Source organism: Anolis sagrei, chromosome 12 (genome assembly GCF_037176765.1).
Source record: "Anolis sagrei isolate rAnoSag1 chromosome 12, rAnoSag1.mat, whole genome shotgun sequence".
NCBI lineage: Eukaryota > Metazoa > Chordata > Lepidosauria > Squamata > Dactyloidae > Anolis > Anolis sagrei.
The window spans coordinates 3,946,835-3,966,038 of NC_090032.1; the positions used below are offsets into that span (position 1 = coordinate 3,946,835).

The window sequence follows — 19,204 nt, forward strand, 5'->3', positions numbered from 1 at the left end:
CCCACGGATGAGGCATGCGCTTCGCCTCCTTTGGAGCATCCTTTCGACATCAGCTTGGCGCATGGCTCGACTACAAAGGTATTTACTTATCGTGTCAGAAGCAAATGGAGAATACAGTCATAATGTATGAAAAAAAACCCACAAAGTTAAAAACTTTCCCCGTCCACTTGTGACACCAGGTCCTTTGATGGAGTACTTCCTCATTCTTCTGCACGCTGCTGGAAGGTTTTTATGGCGTCGTAAATTAGTTAAATTAGCCTCCCCTCATAAAGCGGTAGCTAAATTTCCTACTTGACAGATGCAACTGTCTTTCGGGCTGCATAGGTCAACAGCAAGCTAGACTATTAATGGTCAGGAGCTTACTCCGGCCCGGCTGGCTTCGAACTGATATAGTGATTTAATGCAGCTGGCTACTAACTAGCTGCGCCACAGCCCACTTTTTTTTAAAGACACTTCTAGGTATATCACCTAGGTGTATGACCGTCTGCCAGGAGGGCTTTGATGGCATCTTCCTTCCTAGCAGAAGGGGGTTGGACTGAGTCTTTTGATGGAGTATTTCCTCATTCTTCTGCCCACTGCTGCGCCACAGCCCGGTCTTTTTTCAAAGACACACCTAGGTATATCAGTCTAACAGCTGTATGGCATCTGTTGGGAGTGCTTTGACGCTGTCTTCCTGCCTTTCAGGCTGCATAAGTCAACAGTAAACTAGACTATTAATGGTCGAGAGCTTACTCCAACCCAGGCTGGCTTCGAACTAGCTGCGCCACAGCCCAGTCTTTTTTCAAAGACACACTTAGGTATATCAGTCTAACAGCTGTATGGCATCTGTTGGGAGGGCTTTGACGGTGTCTTCCTGCCTTTCAAGCAGCATGGGTCAACAGTAAGCTAGACTATTAATGGTCAAGAGCATACTCCGATCCGGGCTGGCAGTCTAACAGCTGTATGGCATCTGTTGGGAGGGCTTTGACGGTGTCTTCCTGCCTTTCAGGCTGCATAGGTCAACAGTAAGCTAGACTATTAATGGTCGAGAGCTTACTCCAACCCGTGCTGGCTTCGAACTCATGTAGTGATTTAATGCAGCTGGGTACTAACTAGCTGCGCCACAGCCCGGTCTCTTTTGAAAAACCTAGTTATATCAGTCTAACGGCTGAGAAACCTGCTGTGTGGCCATCTGTTGCGAGGGCTTTGATGGTGTCTTCCTGCCTAGCAGAAGGGGGTTGGACTGAGTCTTTTGATGGAGTACTTCCTCATTCTTCTGCCCGCTGCTGTGCCACAGCCCGGTATTTTTTCAAAGACACATCTAGGTATATCAGTCTAACAGCTGTATGGCATCTGTTGGGAGGGCTTTGACGGTGTCTTCCTGCTTACTCCGATCCAGGCTGGCTTCGAACTCATGTAGTCATTTAATGCAGCTGGGTATTAACTAGCTGTGCCACAGCCCGGTCTTTTTCGAAAGACACCCCTAGGTATATCAGTCTAACAGCTGAGAAACCTGCTGTGTGGCCATCTGTCGGGAGGGCTTTGATGGTGTCTTCCTGGACTGGATGGCCTTTGGAGGCCCCTTCTGATTCTACGATCTTCCCATCTCGGAACCGTGGAGGTTTTGCCCCAGTGCCTCCGTGGCACCGATTGCCGCGCGAGACGCCTGGCCCGTTAATGCATATTGGCATCTGTCGGGAAGCGTGCGCTGTGTGTGGATATTGGATGTGACAAGATGATTTAAGAATTTGCTCGTTTTCCACCATGATCTCATTCGGGGTCGGGGAGAGAGGGAGGGACAGAGGGATGCCTGTGTGCAAAGGAAGACGGGCAAAGAGGGCCTGATCGGAGATTCCTCTCCACTCTCCCTTGCCTCCGTGCTTAATTTCTAAAGCCAACGCTGAGCCGTCGCTTTAATTCCTCCTGACCTGGATTAATACGGGCGGCTCGGCTGCCAAACACCGAGGCGAAAGGGATAGGCTTCGCAAGCATGACATCAAGCACAGAACCATCAGAGTTAGACGAGACCCCCAGTGCAACCCCATTCTGCCGGGCAGGAGGGCACCATCAAAGCCCTCCCGACAGATGGCCATCCAGGGACAGTTAAAAATAAATAATATCAAAGCATATGAGTCGCCCATAAGGGCTGAGAATGGCGGTTAATAAGTGCATCAATAAATAAATAAATAAATATGTTGTCAAAATGAATCGCCTTGGTTCAAAGCAATGGAGTCATGGGGGCTGTCATTTGAGCTTCCTCTGCAAGGGAATTTTGCCCCCCAAAAAGGGTGAGCGTTAGATTCGAGTCAATGGGTGAGTGTGGGTGCATCCCCAAAAAAGGGGAAGGTGAGGATGAATACGATAGAGTTCCACCTTTCTCTGACTTCTCTCTTTGGTTCCGCACTATGACTGTCTTATGCAAATCTAATGCGCACCCTAAATTTTTGCAACGTAATTTTGCCTCCCAAAAGGGTGAGCATTAGATTCGAGTCAAAGGGTGAGTGTGGGTGCATCTCCAAAAAAGAGGAAAGTAAGGAGGAATACGATAGAGTTCCACCTTTCTCGGCCTTCTCTCTTTGGCTCCGCACTATGACTGTCTTATGCAAATCTAGTGCGCACCCTAAATTTTTGCAAGGTAATTTTGCGTCCCAAAAGGGTGAGTGTTAGATTCGAGTCAATGGGTGAGTGTGGGTGCATCTTCAAAATAGAGGAAGGTGAGGATGAATACGATAGCGTTCTACTTTTCTCTGCCTTCACTCTTTGGCTCCGCACTATGACTGTCTTATGCAAATCTAATGCGCACCCTAAATTTTTGCAACGTAATTTTGCCTCTCAAAAGGGTGAGCATTAGATTCGAGTCAATAGGTGAGTGTGGGTGCATCTCCAAAAAAGAGGAAGGTGAGGATGAATACGATAGCGTTACACCTTTCTCGGCCTTCTCTCTTTGTCTCCGCACTATGACTGTCTTAAGCAAATCTAATGCGCACCCTAAGTTTTTGCAAGGTAATTTTGCCTCCCCACAAAAAGTTTGAGTATTAGATTTGAGTAAGGTAAGGATGAATCTCTCTTTAGTTCCACACTAGGGCTGTCTTATACGAATCTAATCTGCACCTTAAATTTTGCAAGCTTATTTTGCCCCCAAAAGGGTGAGCGTTAGATTCAAGTCAATGGGCTAGTGTGGGTGCATCTCCAAAAAGGAAAGGTAAGGATGAATACGATAAGAGTTCCACCTTCCTCGGCCTTCTCTCTTTGGCTCCGCACTATGGCTGTCTTATGCAAATCTAATGCGCACCCTAATTTTTTGCAAGGTAATTTTGCCTCCCAAAAGGGTGAGCATTAGATTCGAGTCAATGGGTGAGTGTGGGTGCATCTCCAAATAAGGGGAAGGTGAGGATGAATACGATAGCGTTCCACCTTTCTCAGCCTTCTCTCTTTGGTTCTGCACTATGACTGTCTTATGCAAATCTAATGCGCACCCTACATTTTTTCAAGGTAATTTTGCCCCCAAAAGGGTGGGCATTAGATTCGAGTTAATGGGTGAGTGTGGGTGCATATCCACAAAAGGGGAAGGTGAGGATGAATATGATAAGAGTTCCACCTTTCTCGGCCTTCTCTCTTTGGCTCAGCATTACGACTGTCTTATGCAAATCTAATGCGCACCCTAAATTTTTGCAAGATAATTTTGCCTCCCAAAAGGGTGAGCGTTAGATTCAAGTCAACGGGTGTGTGTGAGTGCATCTCCAAAAAAGAGGAAAGTAAGGATGAATACGATAGAGTTCTACCTTTCTTGGCCTTCTCTCTTTGGCTCTGCACTATGACTGTCTTATGCAAATCTAGTGCGCACCCTACATTTTTGCAAGGTAATTTTGCCCTCCAAAAGGGTGAGCGTTAGTTTCGAGTCAATGGGTGAGGGGAAGGATGAATACAATAGAGTTCCACCTTTGTCTTATGCAAATCTAGTGCGCACCGTAAATTTTTGCAGGGTTATTTTGCCTCCCAAAAGGGTGAGCGTTAGATTCGAGTCAATGTGTGAGTGTGGGTGCATCTCCAAAAATGGGGAAGGTATGGATGCCTTCTCTTTCTCTCTTCTCTCTCTCTTTCTCTCCCTTTCCTGGCCTTGATCCCTCCCTCCCTCCCTCGCTCTCTCTCTCTCCAAGGTAGCGCCTGCCTTCTTCTAATTGTGATCTGGCCAGCTGTGTTTCAGCACCCAGGACAGCTCCGAACAATGGGCAGCACTGGAGAGAGAGGGCCCAGGGACCGTCCTCCAATTCCGCAGCCGGAGAAAGGACGAATGGGAAAGAGGAGCCGAGAGAGGGCGGAAGAGAGGAGCAAATAAAGAAAGAGAGAGGGGGGAAGAAAGAGAGACACAGAGAAAAAGGAAGGAAGGAAGGAAGGAAGGAAGGACGGACGGAAGAAAGGAAGGAAGGTGGAAAGAGAGGAGGAAAAAGAGAGGAAGGAAGGGAAAAGAAGGGAAGAGATGAGGAAGAAAGAAAGAAGACAGAGGGAAAGGAGAAAACAAGAAAGAAAGGAAGAAAAAGAAAGGAAGGAAGGAGGAAAGAGAGGAGGAGAAAAAGGATGGAGGGGAAGAAATGAGAGAGGAGAAGAGAGAGGAAGAAAGAAAGATAAAAAGGAGGGAAGTAAGGCAGAAAGGAAAGAGGAAAGGAAGAAAAAGAAAGGAGGAAAGAGGAAGAAAGAGGTGAAGGAAGGAAGGTGGAAAGAGAGGAGAAAAAAAGAGAGGAGGGAAGGGAGAAGAAGAGATGAGAGAGGAAGAAAGAAAAGAGATAGGGAAGGGAGAAAGAAAGGAGGAAAGGAAGAAAAAGGAAGGAAGGAGGAAAAGAGAGGAGGAGAAAGAGGATGGAAGGGAAGAAATGAGAGAGGAGGAGAGAGGAAGAAAGAAAGATAAAAAGGAGGGAGGTAAGGCAGAAAGGAAAGAGGAAAGGAAGAAAAAGAAAGGAGGAAAGAGGAAGAAAGAGGTGAAGGAAGGAAGGTGGAAAGAGAGGAGAAAAAAGAGAGGAGGGAAGGGAGAAGAAGAGATGAGAGAGGAAGAAAGAAAAGAGATAGGGAAGGGAGAAAGAAAGGAGGAAAGGAAGAAAAAGGAAGGAAGGAGGAAAAGAGAGGAGGAGAAAGAGGATGGAAGGGAAGAAATGAGAGAGGAAGTAAGAAAGATAAAAAGGAGGGAGGTAAGGCAGAAAGAGGAAAGAGAAAAAGAAAGGGGGAAAGAGGAAGAAAGAGGTGGAGGAAGGAAGGTGGAAAAAGAGGAGGGAAGGGAAAAGAAGGGAAGAGATGAAAGCAAAAGAAAAAGAGAGAGAGGAAAAGGAGAAAGAAAGGAGGAAATGAAGAAAAAGAAAGGAAGGAAGGAGGAAAGAGGAAGAGAAAGAGGATGAAAGGGAAGAAATGAGAGAGGAGGAGAGGAAGAAAGATAAAAAGGAGAGAGGTAAGGCAGAAAGGACAGAGGAAAGGAAGAAAAAGAAGAAAGGAGGAAAGAAAGGAAGAAAGAGGTGAAGGAAGGAAGGTGGAAAGAGAGGAGGAAGGAAAGGAAGAGAAAGGAGGAAAGAGGAAGAAAAAACAAGGAAGAAAAAGAGGATGAAAATGGAAGAAATGAAGGAAAGAGGAATAAAGAAGTGGGAAGAGGAGGGAAGGAAGAAGGAAAGTAAGGAAGAAGGAGAAAGGAAAAAGAAAAGAAAGAAAAAGGAAGGAAGGAGGAAGAAAGAGACATGAAGGAAGGAAGGCAGAAAGAGGAGGAAAGAAAGGAAAACAAGAAGGAAAGAGAGGAAAAATAAAAGAAAGAGAAGACAAAGGTGGAAAAAGGAGACAAGAAAGGAGGGAAAACATAAAGAAAAATAAGAAAAGCAGAGAAGTAAGGGAGAAAGGAAAGAGGAAAGGAAGAAAAAGAAAGGGAAGAGAGGAAGCGAGAGAGGAGGGAGAAGAGATAGGAAGAAAGAGGAAGAAAGACATGTAAAGAAAGGAAGGCAGAAAGAAAGGAGGGAAGGGGAAAGAAAGGAAAGAGGGAGGGAAAAAGGGGGGAAGAGGAAGAAAGGAAGAGAGGTAGGAAGGAAGGAGGAAAGAGAGGAGAATAAATAGAAAGGGAACAAATATGAGGAGGAAAGAAAGGAGGAAAGAGAAAGAAAAGAAAGAAAGGGAAAGGGAAGTAAGCGAGGGAAAGGGTAAAGGAAAAAAGGAAGGGAAGAGAGGAAGACAGAGGAGGGAAGGAAGGAGGAAAAAGGAAGAAAAAGGTATGAGAAGGAAGGATGGTGGAAAGAGGAGGAAAGAAAGGAGGGAAAGAAGAAGAAAGAGGAGGAAAGAGATAAGAGAGGATGGGGAAAAAGGAGGAACAAGGAGGAAAGGGAGGAAAGAAAGACAAAGAAGAAAAGGAGAGAAGAGAAGGAAACAAAGGAAGGCGGAAAGAGAGGAGGGAAAGAGAAGAGCCAAAAGAGGAGGAAGGAGGAGAAGAAGAAAGAGAGGAGAAAAGAGATAAGTGGAGATGAGGAAAAAGGGAGGAACGAGGAAGGAAGGAGGGAGGGAGGAAAGACAAGAAGAAAGAGATGGAATATGAAAAGACAAGAGGAGAGACTTAGACATTGTCCATGGCAGTCCCTCCAAGCACACCAGTACCCCACAAAACTACAAACCCCATAATCCCCCTAAGGAGAATCAAAGTGGTATGCAAGTGGGATAACTGTGCAATGCGGACGCGCAGCTGGGGATGTGGAAATCCCGGGCTGGGTTTCACCGTTTCAGAGATCTTTGAAATGTAAGCGAATGGCTTCGTTGTCATCATTTAAGCATGAGCTCGTTCCTCTCTTCCTTCTGCGAGTGTGTATTTTTATCTGTATCTGTATTTATATCTCTTATCTCTAGACGGAGGGAGATAATTGCCTCTCCGTTCCCAGTTTCCAAGCCCAGCCTTTGAGAGACGTTCTTGGTCGGTGCCTTTTAAATTAAGCCCTATTTTTAATCACTCTTTAACCAATCCCAGGGTTCCTTTCTCTCTCCATTGGTGTGGAATTTGCCATGAACATGTCCATGAGCCCTGCCAATGTCTTCCACCGACACCATACTGCCCACCACCCAAGAGAAGGCTTTCAGGCGACGACAATGCCATCCTAGATGTTCTGTTTTTCCTCCACATCCCAGGGTTCCTTTCTCTCTCCATTGGTGTGGAATTTGCCATGAACATGTCCAAGAGCCCTACCAATGTCCTCCTCCAACATCATACTACCCACCACCCAAGAGAAGGCTTTCAGATGAGGATAATACCATCCTAGATGTTCTGTTTTTCAACCACATCCCAGGGTTCCTTTCTCTCTCCATTGGTGTGGAATTTGCCATGATCATGTCCAAGAGCCCTGCCAATGTCCTCCACCAACACCACACTGCCCACCACCCAAGAGAAGGCTTTCACACAAGGACAATGCCATCCTCGAAGTTCTGTCTTTCCTCCACATCCCAGGGTTCCTTTCTCTCTCCATTGGTGTGGAATTTGCCATTAACATGCCCAAGAGCCCTGCCAATGTCCTCCACCAACACCACACTGCCCACCACCCAAGAGAAGGCTTTCAGACGAGGACAATGCCATCCTAGATGTTCTGTTTTTCCTCCACATCCCAGGGTTCCTTTCTATCTCCATTAGTGTGGAATTTGCCATGATAATGTCCAAGAGCCCCCCCAATGTCCTCCACCAACTCCATACTGCCCACCACCCAAGAGAAGGCTTTCAGGCGACGACAATGCCTTCCTAGATTTTATATGTTTCCTCCACCACAGACATCCCAGTGTTCCTTACTCTCTCAATTGGTGCGGAATTTGCATGACCCCGCCCACTGCCTCTCCCTTAACCTTTCCTATTCTTTTCTATGGCGCACAGCAATAATATAATATAATAATATAATGGATTATGATTTTAATTTAAGAGATGCATTGGTCTGTATTGGTGGCCCAATACTGTGTATTGTATATGTATGTGTTTTATATTTTTAATTGGAATATTGTTGTTTTTAAATGTTGTAAACCGCAATGAGTCGCCGTTTTAGGCTGAGATATTAGCGGTATACAAGTGTACTAAATAAATAAAATAAATAAAAATAATTGTAAAGATAAAACAATATAATTATATATATATATTATAAAAATATAAAACATAATATTATTAATTGGTTTTATTGTTATAAAATGTAATAATATAATAATTTAATAATAATAATATAAAATAATATTATAATATAACAATATATAATATATACTATACTATAATATAAATACAATATAATATAGTAATTGTAAAAATAAAACAATATAATTATATTTATAATTATATATATTATTATTAAAATATAAAATATAATAATATTATTAATTAGTTTTATTGTTATATTATGAAAATGTAATAATAGAACATAATAATTTAATATTAATATTATAAAATAATATTATACAATATAACAATAATATATAATATATACTATAATATAATAATATAATATAAATACAATAATATAATATATTACTATATAATAATATATAATATAATAATATAATAATAATTGTAAAAATAAAACAATATAATTATATTTATAATTATATTATTTTTATTACTATAAAAATATAAAATATAATATTATTAATTAGTTTCATTGTTATATTAAAAATATTATATATATCATAATTTAATATTATTTTTATTATAAAATAACATAATATAACAATGATATATAATATATACTATAATATAATATAAATACAATATATAAATATAATTGTAAAAAATAAAACAATAAAATTATATATATATATATATATTATTATTATTATTATTATTATGAAAATATAGTAATATTCACCCAACATGTATGCATTTGGTACCATTACAAAATTGACTTTTTCCAATAACCTGGGCAAGGCCGAGCACCCAAAATAATAAATAATAATAAATCCAAATAATAAATAATAATAAATCCAAATCCAACCGGCTGCAAGGAGCAGAAAACCTGCAGGTGTTTCCCAGGTCGAATCTAAAAGGCTTCTTAGCAAAACCCAGTCGAGATAAGCTGTAGCTGATTCCCAAGGCTCCCTCCTCCAATGCAAACCCCGTTTGTTGGATTTTCCAGGGAGAAGATCCATTTTGGAAGATCCATTTGGAAGAAGTGCAAGGCAGAGGACCTTCTTGGCCTTCGCTGGAGCTCCCTTCGCAGAGAGGTTAGGCCAGCGTCGCTCTCTGATCTCGCTATTGGAAACTGGTGTATTTTAAAGGGGAAACACACCTTGTAAGGTCAAGGGTTTCCTCTAATCGTGTCCGATTCTGGGACTTTAGACCCTGTGCCAGGTGTGCCGGTCACCACTGGGACCACCTTGCAGTTCAGTCTTTAAATCCTCGTATCATTATTATTTTTGCAGCTGGCAAATTGTAATTTTGTCAGCGGTGATTGTTTTTAAGTGCAGACCAAGGTCTTGAGGCATTGCGCCCAGTGTGCCGGTCACCACTGGGACCACCTTGACTGGCTTGTGCCATAATCATTGCGGTTCAATATTTAAATCCTTGGATTATTATTATTTTTTGCAGCTGACAGAAGGTAATCATGTCAGTGGTGATAGTTTTTAAGTGCAGGCCTAGGTCTTGAGGCACTGCACCCAGTGTGCCGATCACCACTGGGACCACCTTAATTAGTTTGTGCGGGAGTCTTTGACGTTCAGTCTTTAAATCCTCGTATCATTGTTATTTTTGCAGCTAGCAGATGGTGATTGTTTTTAAGTGAAGGCCAAGATCTTGAGGCCCTGCGCCCAGTGTGCCGGTCACCACTAGGACCACCTTGACTGGCTTGTGCCATAGTCTTTGTGGTTCAATCTTTAAATCCTCATATCATTATTATTTTTGCAGCTGACAGATGGTAATTTTGTCAGTGGTGATTGTTTTTAAGTGCAGGCCAAGGTCTTGAGGCACTGCACCCAGTGTGCCGATCACCACTGGGACCACCTTGACTGGCTTGTGCCAGAGTCATTGCAGTTCGATCTTTAAATCCTTGTATTATTATTATTATTATTATTATTATTATTATTATTATTTGCAGCTGATAGATGGTAATCATGTCAGTGGTGATTGTTTTTAAGTGCAGGCCAAGGTCTTGAGGCACTGCACCCAGTGTGCCGATCACCACTGGGACCACCTTGACTGGCTTGTGCCAGAGTCATTGCAGTTCGATCTTTAAATCCTTGTATTATTATTATTATTATTATTATTATTATTATTATTATTATTTGCAGCTGATAGATGGTAATCATGTCAGTGGTGATTGTTTTTAAGTGCAGGCCAAGGTCTTGAGGCACTGCACCCAGTGTGCCGATCACCACTGGGACCACCTTGACTGGCTTGTGCCAGAGTCATTGCAGTTCGATCTTTAAATCCTTGTATTATTATTATTATTATTATTATTATTATTATTATTATTATTTGCAGCTGATAGATGGTAATCATGTCAGTGGTGATTGTTTTTAAGTGCAGGCCAAGGTCTTTAGGCACTACACCCAGTGGGCCGATCACCACTGAGACCACCTTGACTGGCTTGTGCCAAAGTCTTTGCAGCTCGATCTTTAAATTATTATTATTATTATTATTATTATTATTATTAGATAAGAATGAAGACCTATCTCTTCCAACGATGTGTTTCAACTGTGTTGTGCCCCTCCTTGAGTTGTAAGGAGATGTGGGTAATAAATTATTACTATTTGATACACAAGATTTACCTACATATCAATCTATCCCAATGCTGGCGTTTGTATTGGATCACACGTCGGAAACTTTCCAGGTGTCTAGGATTATGTATTGGTGAATGATGCCTGCAGATCCGAGTCGGGTGGCCTTTTGCAGTTGACAGGTGGTAATTTTGTAAGAGGCAATTGTTTTTAAGTGCAGGCCAAGGTCTTGAGGCACTGCACCCAGTGTGCCGATCACCACTGGGACCACCTTAACTGGCTTGTGCCAGAGTCATTGCGGTTCGATCTTTACATCCTCGTATCGTGTCAGCTTTTCCAGTTGCTGTTGCCTGGAATTGCAACATTGACGATCCATACTTGGGTTTTTTCAAGGAGTTCCTTTTAAATATCATTATTAATAATAACATAGAAATAATAGTATTATATCATTATAATGTAATGATATAATAATAATATTATATTAATAATACTATAATAATTACCAATAATAACAATAATTATTAATAATATATTATATTGTTTTATATTTTATAATAATTATATTATTCTATATTCTATATTCTATAATATAATATAATATTCTATATTCTATAATATTATAATGCTGTAAGCCACATCGAATCCCTCGGGAGATGCTAGCGGGGTACAAATAAAGTTATAATAATTATTATTATTATTATTATTATTTTAAATAATAATATTATATAATTATATTGTTTTATTTTTACAATTATTATATTATTGTATTTATATTATATTATATTATATTATTATAATATATATTATATATTATTGTTATATTATATAATTATATTATTTTATATTATTATTATTAATATTACATTGTTATATTGTTTTTATTATAATTATTTTGTTAGATTATATAATAATAATAATAATAATAATAATAATAATAATAATAATAATAATGGTGGTGATGATGATGATGATGATGATGCAAGGACTTCAGTTAAAATAATAATAATTATTATTATTAGGTCTCAAACTCCATTAGTGAGACTGAAGTATTTGCATTATTATTATTATTATTATTATTATTACTATTATTATTATATTAACCGAAGTCCTTGCATTATTATTACTATTATTATTATTAGGTCTCAAACTCCATTGGTGAGACTGAAGTCTTTGCATTATTATTATTATTATTATTATTATTTTAACTGAAGTCCTTGCATCATCATCATCATCATCATCATCATTATTATATTAACTGAAGTCCTTGCATTATTATTACTATTATTATTATTAGGTCTCAAACTCCATTACTTAGATACACCCAAGGAAAGCTGGAGTCCTTGCAAAACAGCAAAACCGAGGCCTCCCATCGCTAGCCTTTATCCAGGGCAGTTCAAGTGGGATCAAACTGGATTAATCCTCCAGTGCGGATGCAGTTCCCTTTGGAGAGCATCCTCCTCTCTCTGCTCTTTTCTCCCTGAGCTGGCACTTTGCACCCGGTCCCTGGCGCTGACATGATTCTTAGTCAGGGGGAAAAGCAGGGCGGTCTCTGTGAGTGTGCCTTGTGTGTGTGTGTGTGTGTGTGAGTGTGAGTGTGTGTGTTGCAAGGGTTTTGTTGGTAAAGAGAAAAGATTGGAAGCCCAGCGCAAGCAAGATCCATCGAAAGGAAGGGAGGATCCGCTGCAAAAAAAGGGAAAGAAAGGGCTGAGCTGGAGGTGGGGCTGGGGGGAGGGAAGGAAGGAAGGAAGGAAGGAAGGAAGGAAGGAAGGAAGGAAGGAAGGAAGAAGAGAAGAAAGGAAGAAGAGAAGAAAGGGATCTTTCCGAATATAGATACAGATATAGGATCCGAAGCAATGACTCCATAAGGAAGAAAGCAAGCCTGGACACACTGGGAACCCTCGACCCCACCGTCGATCAATCCACTTATTGATTATTGCCTCGATCGATTGGACGAATTGGGATGACGGATCCTTGGGATCATCGAGGAACTCTGGGCAAAGTATCTTTTTAAATATTTTTAAATATACCTATAGATATATAGACTCTACGCAAATATATATAAATATCTATATATATAAAACGACATCTATATTGTGCTATTTTTTTTTTTTGCACCAAAACAGGGAAATGAGACATTTTTTAAAATTTTAGTCGTAACAATCGACGGATTTGGAGCGGATTTGGAAGACGAAGATGCTGCTCCATTGACGCCTCTCTGCTTTTGATCTCTTTGTCTTCTTCCAAGCCACGACCAGTCAAGTCCAGCTTGGAATTCGTCTGTTGTGTTCTCTCTCTTGCACCCCTTCTTTGTCTTTGTCTTTTCTCTCCTGTTTTTTTCTTGTTCTATTTTTGGGGGTGTCTTGGAAAAGGGATTCGGCCATTCTGAATCCGAGGTTCGCCCCAGTTTCTCCCTCCGCTTTGGACCAATGAAGGAACCGGACGCTATCAAACTTTTCATCGGACAGATCCCCCGGAATTTGGAAGAGAAGGACCTCAAGCCCATCTTCGAGCAGTTCGGCAAGATCTACGAGCTGACCGTCATTAAGGACAAATACACAGGAATGCATAAAGGTAAAAAGGGGCCAATGCCAAGGAGGCACCGCTGCCACCGTGCAAAGAGGGTGGGTTGGCTGTGAACAAAAGCCCGGTGCCTGGCTTCCTATGGCATCGCTCCAGGAAAGGGGAGCTTGGAAGGAGGAAGGAGGTGAAGGAAATACAGATAGGGCGGGGGACATAGGTGGGTAGGTAGGTAAATGGATGGATAGATGGATTGATTGATGGATGGGTAGGTAGGTAAATGGATGGGTAGGTGGATGGATGGGTAGACAAATGGATAGATGGATGGATAGGTAGGTAGGTAGGGAAGTAGGTAGATGGATGGATGGATGAATGGGTAGGTAGGTAAATGGATGGGTAGGTGGATGGATGGTAGGTAAGTAGACAAATGGATGGATGGATGGATGGATGGATGGGTAGGTAGGTAGGGAAGTAGGTAGATGGATGGATGAATGGTTGGGAAGGTAGGTAGGTAGGTAAATAGATGGATGGATAGGTAGGTAGGTAAATGGATAGATGGATGGATGGGTACATAGGTAGGTAGGTAAATGGATGGACAGATGGGAAGGTAGGTAGATAGATGGATGGATGGATGGGTAGGTAGGTAGGTAAATAGATGCATGGATGGATGGATAGGTAGGTACGTAGGTAGATAAATGGATGGATGGATAGGTATGTAGGTAAATGGATGGGTAGGTGGATGGATGGGTAGGTAAGTAGACAAATGGATAGATGGATGGATGGATGGATGGATGGATGGGTAGGTAGGTAGGTAGGTAGGGAAGTAGGTAGATGGATGGATGGTTGGTTGGGAAGGTAGGTAGGTAGGTAAATAAATGGATGGATAGGTAGGTAGGTGAATGGATAGATGGATGGATGGATGGATGGATGGGTGCATAGGTAGGTAGGTAAATGGATGGACAGATGGGTGGGTAGGTAGGTAGGTAGGTAGATGGATGGATGGATGGGTAGGTAGGTACGTAGGTAGATAAATGGATGGATGGATGGGTATGTAGGTAGGTAGGTGGATGGATGGATGGATGGGTAGGTAGGTAAATAGATGCATGGATGGATGGATGGATGGGTAGGTAGGTAGGTACGTAGGTAGATAAATGGATGGATGGATGGATAGGTATGTAGGTAGGTAGGTAAATGGATGGGTGGGTGGGTAAATAGATGGATGGATGGGTAGGTAGATAGGTAAATAGATGGATGGATGGATGGATGGATAGGTAGGTAGGTAAATGGATGGATGGGTAGGTAAGTAAATGGATGGATGGATGGGTAGGTAGGTAGGTAGGTAAGTTGGTAAATGGATGGATAGATAGGTTGTTTGATAAGTGGCTGGAAGGATGAATAGATGAATAGGTAGGTGGGTGGATGGATAGATAGATAGGTAGTTGAGTGAACATATAAGTGGATATATAGGTAGGTGGGTAGATGTATGGCTGGATAGATAGGTAGTTGGGTAAATGGGTAAATGAATAGGTGGATAGGTAGGTAGGTAAATGGATGGATGGATAGGTAAATGAATTGATATGTGGATGGATGAGTAGGTGAGTAAGTAAATGGATGGATGGATGGATGAATAGAGTGGTCGTTGGATAGAGAGATGAATCGATAGGTAGCTGAGTAAATTGATACATAGGTGAGTAAATGGATGGATGAATAGATAAGTAGATAGGAAGATGGATGGATGGATAGGTAGTTGGGTAAATAGGTAGGTAGGTAAATGAATATATAGGTAGATGGATAGATAGGTAGGTAGGTGAGTAGATGGATGGATGGATAATTGGGTAAGTAGAAAGATAGGTAGTTGCGTAAATAGATAGGTAGATATATGAATAAATGGATGGATAGGTAAGTAGGTTGGTAAATGGATGGATGGATAGATGAGTAGATAGATAGTTGAGTAGATGGATAGACAAGTAGGTAAGTAAATGAATAGACAGGTGGATGCATGGGTAGGAAGGTAGGTATGTAAGTGGATGGGTGGATAGATTGGTTGTTGGGAAAATGGATAGAGATGAATAGATAGGTAGCTAGGTAAATGGATGGATGAATAGATAGGTGTGTAAATGGATATATGGGTAGTTGGGTAAATGGATGGATGAAATAGGTAAATGGGATAGAGGAAGGCAGCTGAATAAATGGATAGATGAATAGATAGCTAAATAGGTGGATGAATGAATAGATAGGTAAGTAAATGGATATATAGGTAGTTGAGCAAATGGATGGATGAATAGATAGGTGGATGGATAAATTGATATATAGGTGCATACATGGGTGGATGAATAGATAGGCAGGTAGATGGGTGGATGGATGGATAAATAGATGAATAGAGAGATAGGTGAGTCAATGGATATATAGGTGGATGGATGGATGGATGGATGGATGGATGGATGGATAGATAGATAGATAGATAGATAGATAGATAGATAGATAGATGGGTCAATGGATATATAGGTGGATGGATGGATGGATGGATGGATGGATGGGTGGATGGATGGATGGGTGGATGGATGGATGGATGGATAGATAGATAGATAGATAGATAGATAGATAGATAGATAGATGAGTCAATGGATATATAGGTGGATGGATGGATGGATGGATGGATGGATGGATGGATGGATAGATAGATAGATAGATAGATAGATAGATAGATAGATAGATGGTTCATTGGATATATAGGTGGATGGATGGATGGATGGATGGATAGATAGATAGATAGATAGATAGATAGATAGATAGATAGATGAGTCAATGGATATATAGGTGGATGGATGGATGGATGGATAGATAGATAGATAGATAGATAGATAGATAGATAGATAGATAGATAGATAGATGGGTCAATGGATATATAGGTGGATGAATACATAGATGGGTGAGTGGATGGATAGGTAGGTAGGTAGGTAGTTGCATAAATGGATGGATGAATAGATGGATAGATAAATGAATACATAGATAGGTGGGTCAATGGATAAATAGGTGAATGAATACATAGGTAGATGGATGGATATATAGGTAGTTGCATAAATGGGTGGATGAATAGATAGTAGATGGGTGGATGAAAAGATAGATAGATAGATAGATAGATAGATAGATAGATAGATGAATAGATAGATAGATAGATAGATAGATAGATGAATAGATAGATAGGTTGGCCAATGGATATATAGGTGGATGGATGGATAGGTAGGTAGTTAGTTGCGTAAATGGGTGGATGAATAAATAGACAGGTAGATAGATGGGTGGGTGGATGGATGGATAGATGAATAGATAAGTAGGTCAATGGATATATAGGTGGATGAATATGTATAGGTGGATGGATGGATAGGTAGATAGATAGTTAGGTAAATGGATGGATAAATAAATAGATAGGTAAGTAAATGGATGGATGGATGAATAAATTAATAGAGGGATAGATGAGTAAGTAGGTAGGTAAATGGATGGATGGCTAGATGGGTTGGTTGATAGATATCTCCATGGTGGAGCCGTTTTTTGTGTTTGTGTGTGTGTTTTGCATACGTGTGTGAAATGATACAACCCTGCCAGCAATGCCTAAAACCATTTTTTAGTCTTTGCGACTTGAAGTCTTCGTCCAACCTGCTTCCAGCAAAGACTTGTTTGTTGTTTTGCCAGCTTCCTATTTTGTTTCTTATGTCTGTAGTAGCCAAATGTATAGGCTTATGGTGTTATGAGATCCTGGGAGCCTCCCGTCGTCATCATCATCATCATCATCCCACTTTTATCTCTTGATTGAGATGCAACTCGTACTACATTTTGCACTTCGCACATGCTTAGGAAGGGATTCTGCAGGCAGCTGCTGTTTACCTTGCCTGTTGGAGGCAAGCACACGAAGCGAAAAGGGCGAAATCCCATTTTTCAAGCTTTAGTTAATTGAATATAGTTGGAATTTGACACCACTTGTGGAGATTTAAAGATCGAACCACAAAGGTCAAGGTGGTCCCAGTGGTGATCGGCACACTGGGCACAGTGCCTCAAGACCTTGGCTTGCACTTAAAAACAATCAGCACTGACAAAATTACCACCTGTCAGCTGCAGAAGGCCACCCTGGTGGATCTGCTGGCATTATTCGCCGACACATCTCACAGTCCTCGACACTTGGGAAGTGTCCAATGTGTGATCCAATACAAAAGCCACCATAGTAATCTTGTTTGCAGTGTACTCATCTTGTTGTGTATCTAATAATAATAATAATAATAATAATAATAATAATAATAATAGATGGTTATGACAGTGATTGTTTTTAAGTGTAGGCCAAGGTCTAGAGGCATTGCACCCACTGTTCCGATCACCACTGGGACCACCTTGACTGGCTTGTGCCGGAGTCTTTGCAGTTCGATCTTTAAATCTTCGTATCCTTATTATTTTTGCAGCTGACAGATGGTAATTTTGTCAGCAGCGATTGTTTTTAAATGCAGGCCAAGGTCTTTAGGCACTGCACCCAGTGTGCCGATCACCACTGGGACCACTTTGACTGTCTTTGCAGTTCGATCTTTAAATCCTTGTATTATTATTATTTTTTGCAGATGACAGATTTTAATCATGTCAGCGGCGATAGTTTTTAAGTCCAGGCCAAGGTCCTGAGGGGTTGCACCCAGTGTGCCAATCACCACTGGGACCACTTTGACTGTTTTTGCAGTTTGAACTTTAAATCCTTGTATTATTATTATTATTTGCAGCTGACAGATGGTAATCATGTCAGTGGTTTTTAAGTGCAGGCCAAAGTCTTGAGGTGCTGCACCCAGTGTGCCAATCACCACTGGGACCACTTTGACTGTCTTTGCAGTTCGATCTTTAAATCCTTGTATTATTATTATTTTTTGCAGCTGACAGATGGTAATCATGTCAGCGGCGATTGTTTTTAAGTGCAGGCCAAGGTCTTGAGGCATTGCACCCACTGTGCCAATCACCACTGGGACCACCTTGACTGGTTTTTGCCGGAGTCTTTGCAGCTTGATCTTTAAATATTCATGTTGTTGTTGTTGTTGTTGTTATAATAATAACAATAATAATAACAATAATAATAATAGATGGCTATGACAGTAATTGTTTTTAAGTGCAGGCCAAGGTCTTGAGGCATTTCACCCAGTGTGCCGATCACCACTGGGACCACCTTGACTGGCTTGTGCTGGAGTCTTTGCAGTTCGATCTTTAAATATTCATGTTGTTGTTGTTGTTGTTGTTATAATAACAATAATAACAACAACAATAACAACAACAACAACAATAATAATAGGTGGCTATGACAGTGATTGATTTTAAGTGCAGGCCAAGGTCTTGAGGCACTGCATCCTCAAGACGTTGTTGTTGTTGTTGTTGTTGTTGTTATTGACGGCTATGTGCCCAGTTAGTCAAGGCAGAAAAATCAGGAGTTGTCTGGAGCATTGCTGTGGATTCTGGGCCACTCCACCCTTTGCGCGAAGAAGGCCATGTGGGAATAAGCCGTTTTTCCGATGGCGGAGAGCAGATGGCAGGAGGTTCACCCAAAGGATTTGCAGAGAAGGGGGAGGAAGGCGGCGTGAATATAGAAAGCCGGGTGTTTAACCATCCATGAGACAAGGCTGGAGATGCGGCCCACGCGGCTGTCAGCGCAACGGCCACCGATTCGGAGACTTCCCTTTCCTTCGGCTTCGGAAAGCCGAGGACAAAACATTTTGGCTGGCATCTTATTCCCTCTGTATATTGTAGACTCTCAGTTAACCGGCAAGCATGGGGATTCGTAGATTTGCATCAATAACAACAACAACAACAACAATAATAAAGCATTTGATTCACTGCCACATTTTTCGATCATCAAGCGTCTAGATGTCATCCGGGTTTGTGAAAATATTAGGACAAGCCAGTCAAGGTGGTCCCTTAAACACTTGGATTTATATACCCGTGGAGAAAGAATTCCTGACTGCTCGAAGCAAGTGTGAATGTTGTAATTGGCTACCTTGACTACCTCCCAACA

General features: G+C 41.2%; 1 protein-coding gene and 1 pseudogene across 5 annotated transcripts in view; one reads left to right on the forward strand and one right to left on the reverse strand.

Moving 5' to 3' along the window:
- Nucleotides 1-12,157: 12,157 nt before the first annotated feature.
- Nucleotides 12,158-19,204, forward strand: part of LOC132764206 (CUGBP Elav-like family member 3-A) — a 74,937-nt gene continuing 67,890 nt past the window's right edge. For 3 of the 5 annotated variants that reach the window (XM_067472324.1, XM_067472327.1, XM_067472325.1), the window contains exon 1: nucleotides 12,158-13,233. In XM_067472324.1, coding sequence (XP_067328425.1) covers nucleotides 13,089-13,233 — 145 coding nt within the window. In that variant the 5' untranslated portion in view covers nucleotides 12,158-13,088. The remainder of the gene's footprint in view (nucleotides 13,234-19,204) is intronic. The other 2 variants (XM_067472326.1, XM_067472328.1) reach the window with 1 other exon arrangement.
- Nucleotides 15,430-16,146, reverse strand: LOC137097739 (guanine nucleotide exchange factor subunit RIC1-like; annotated as a pseudogene).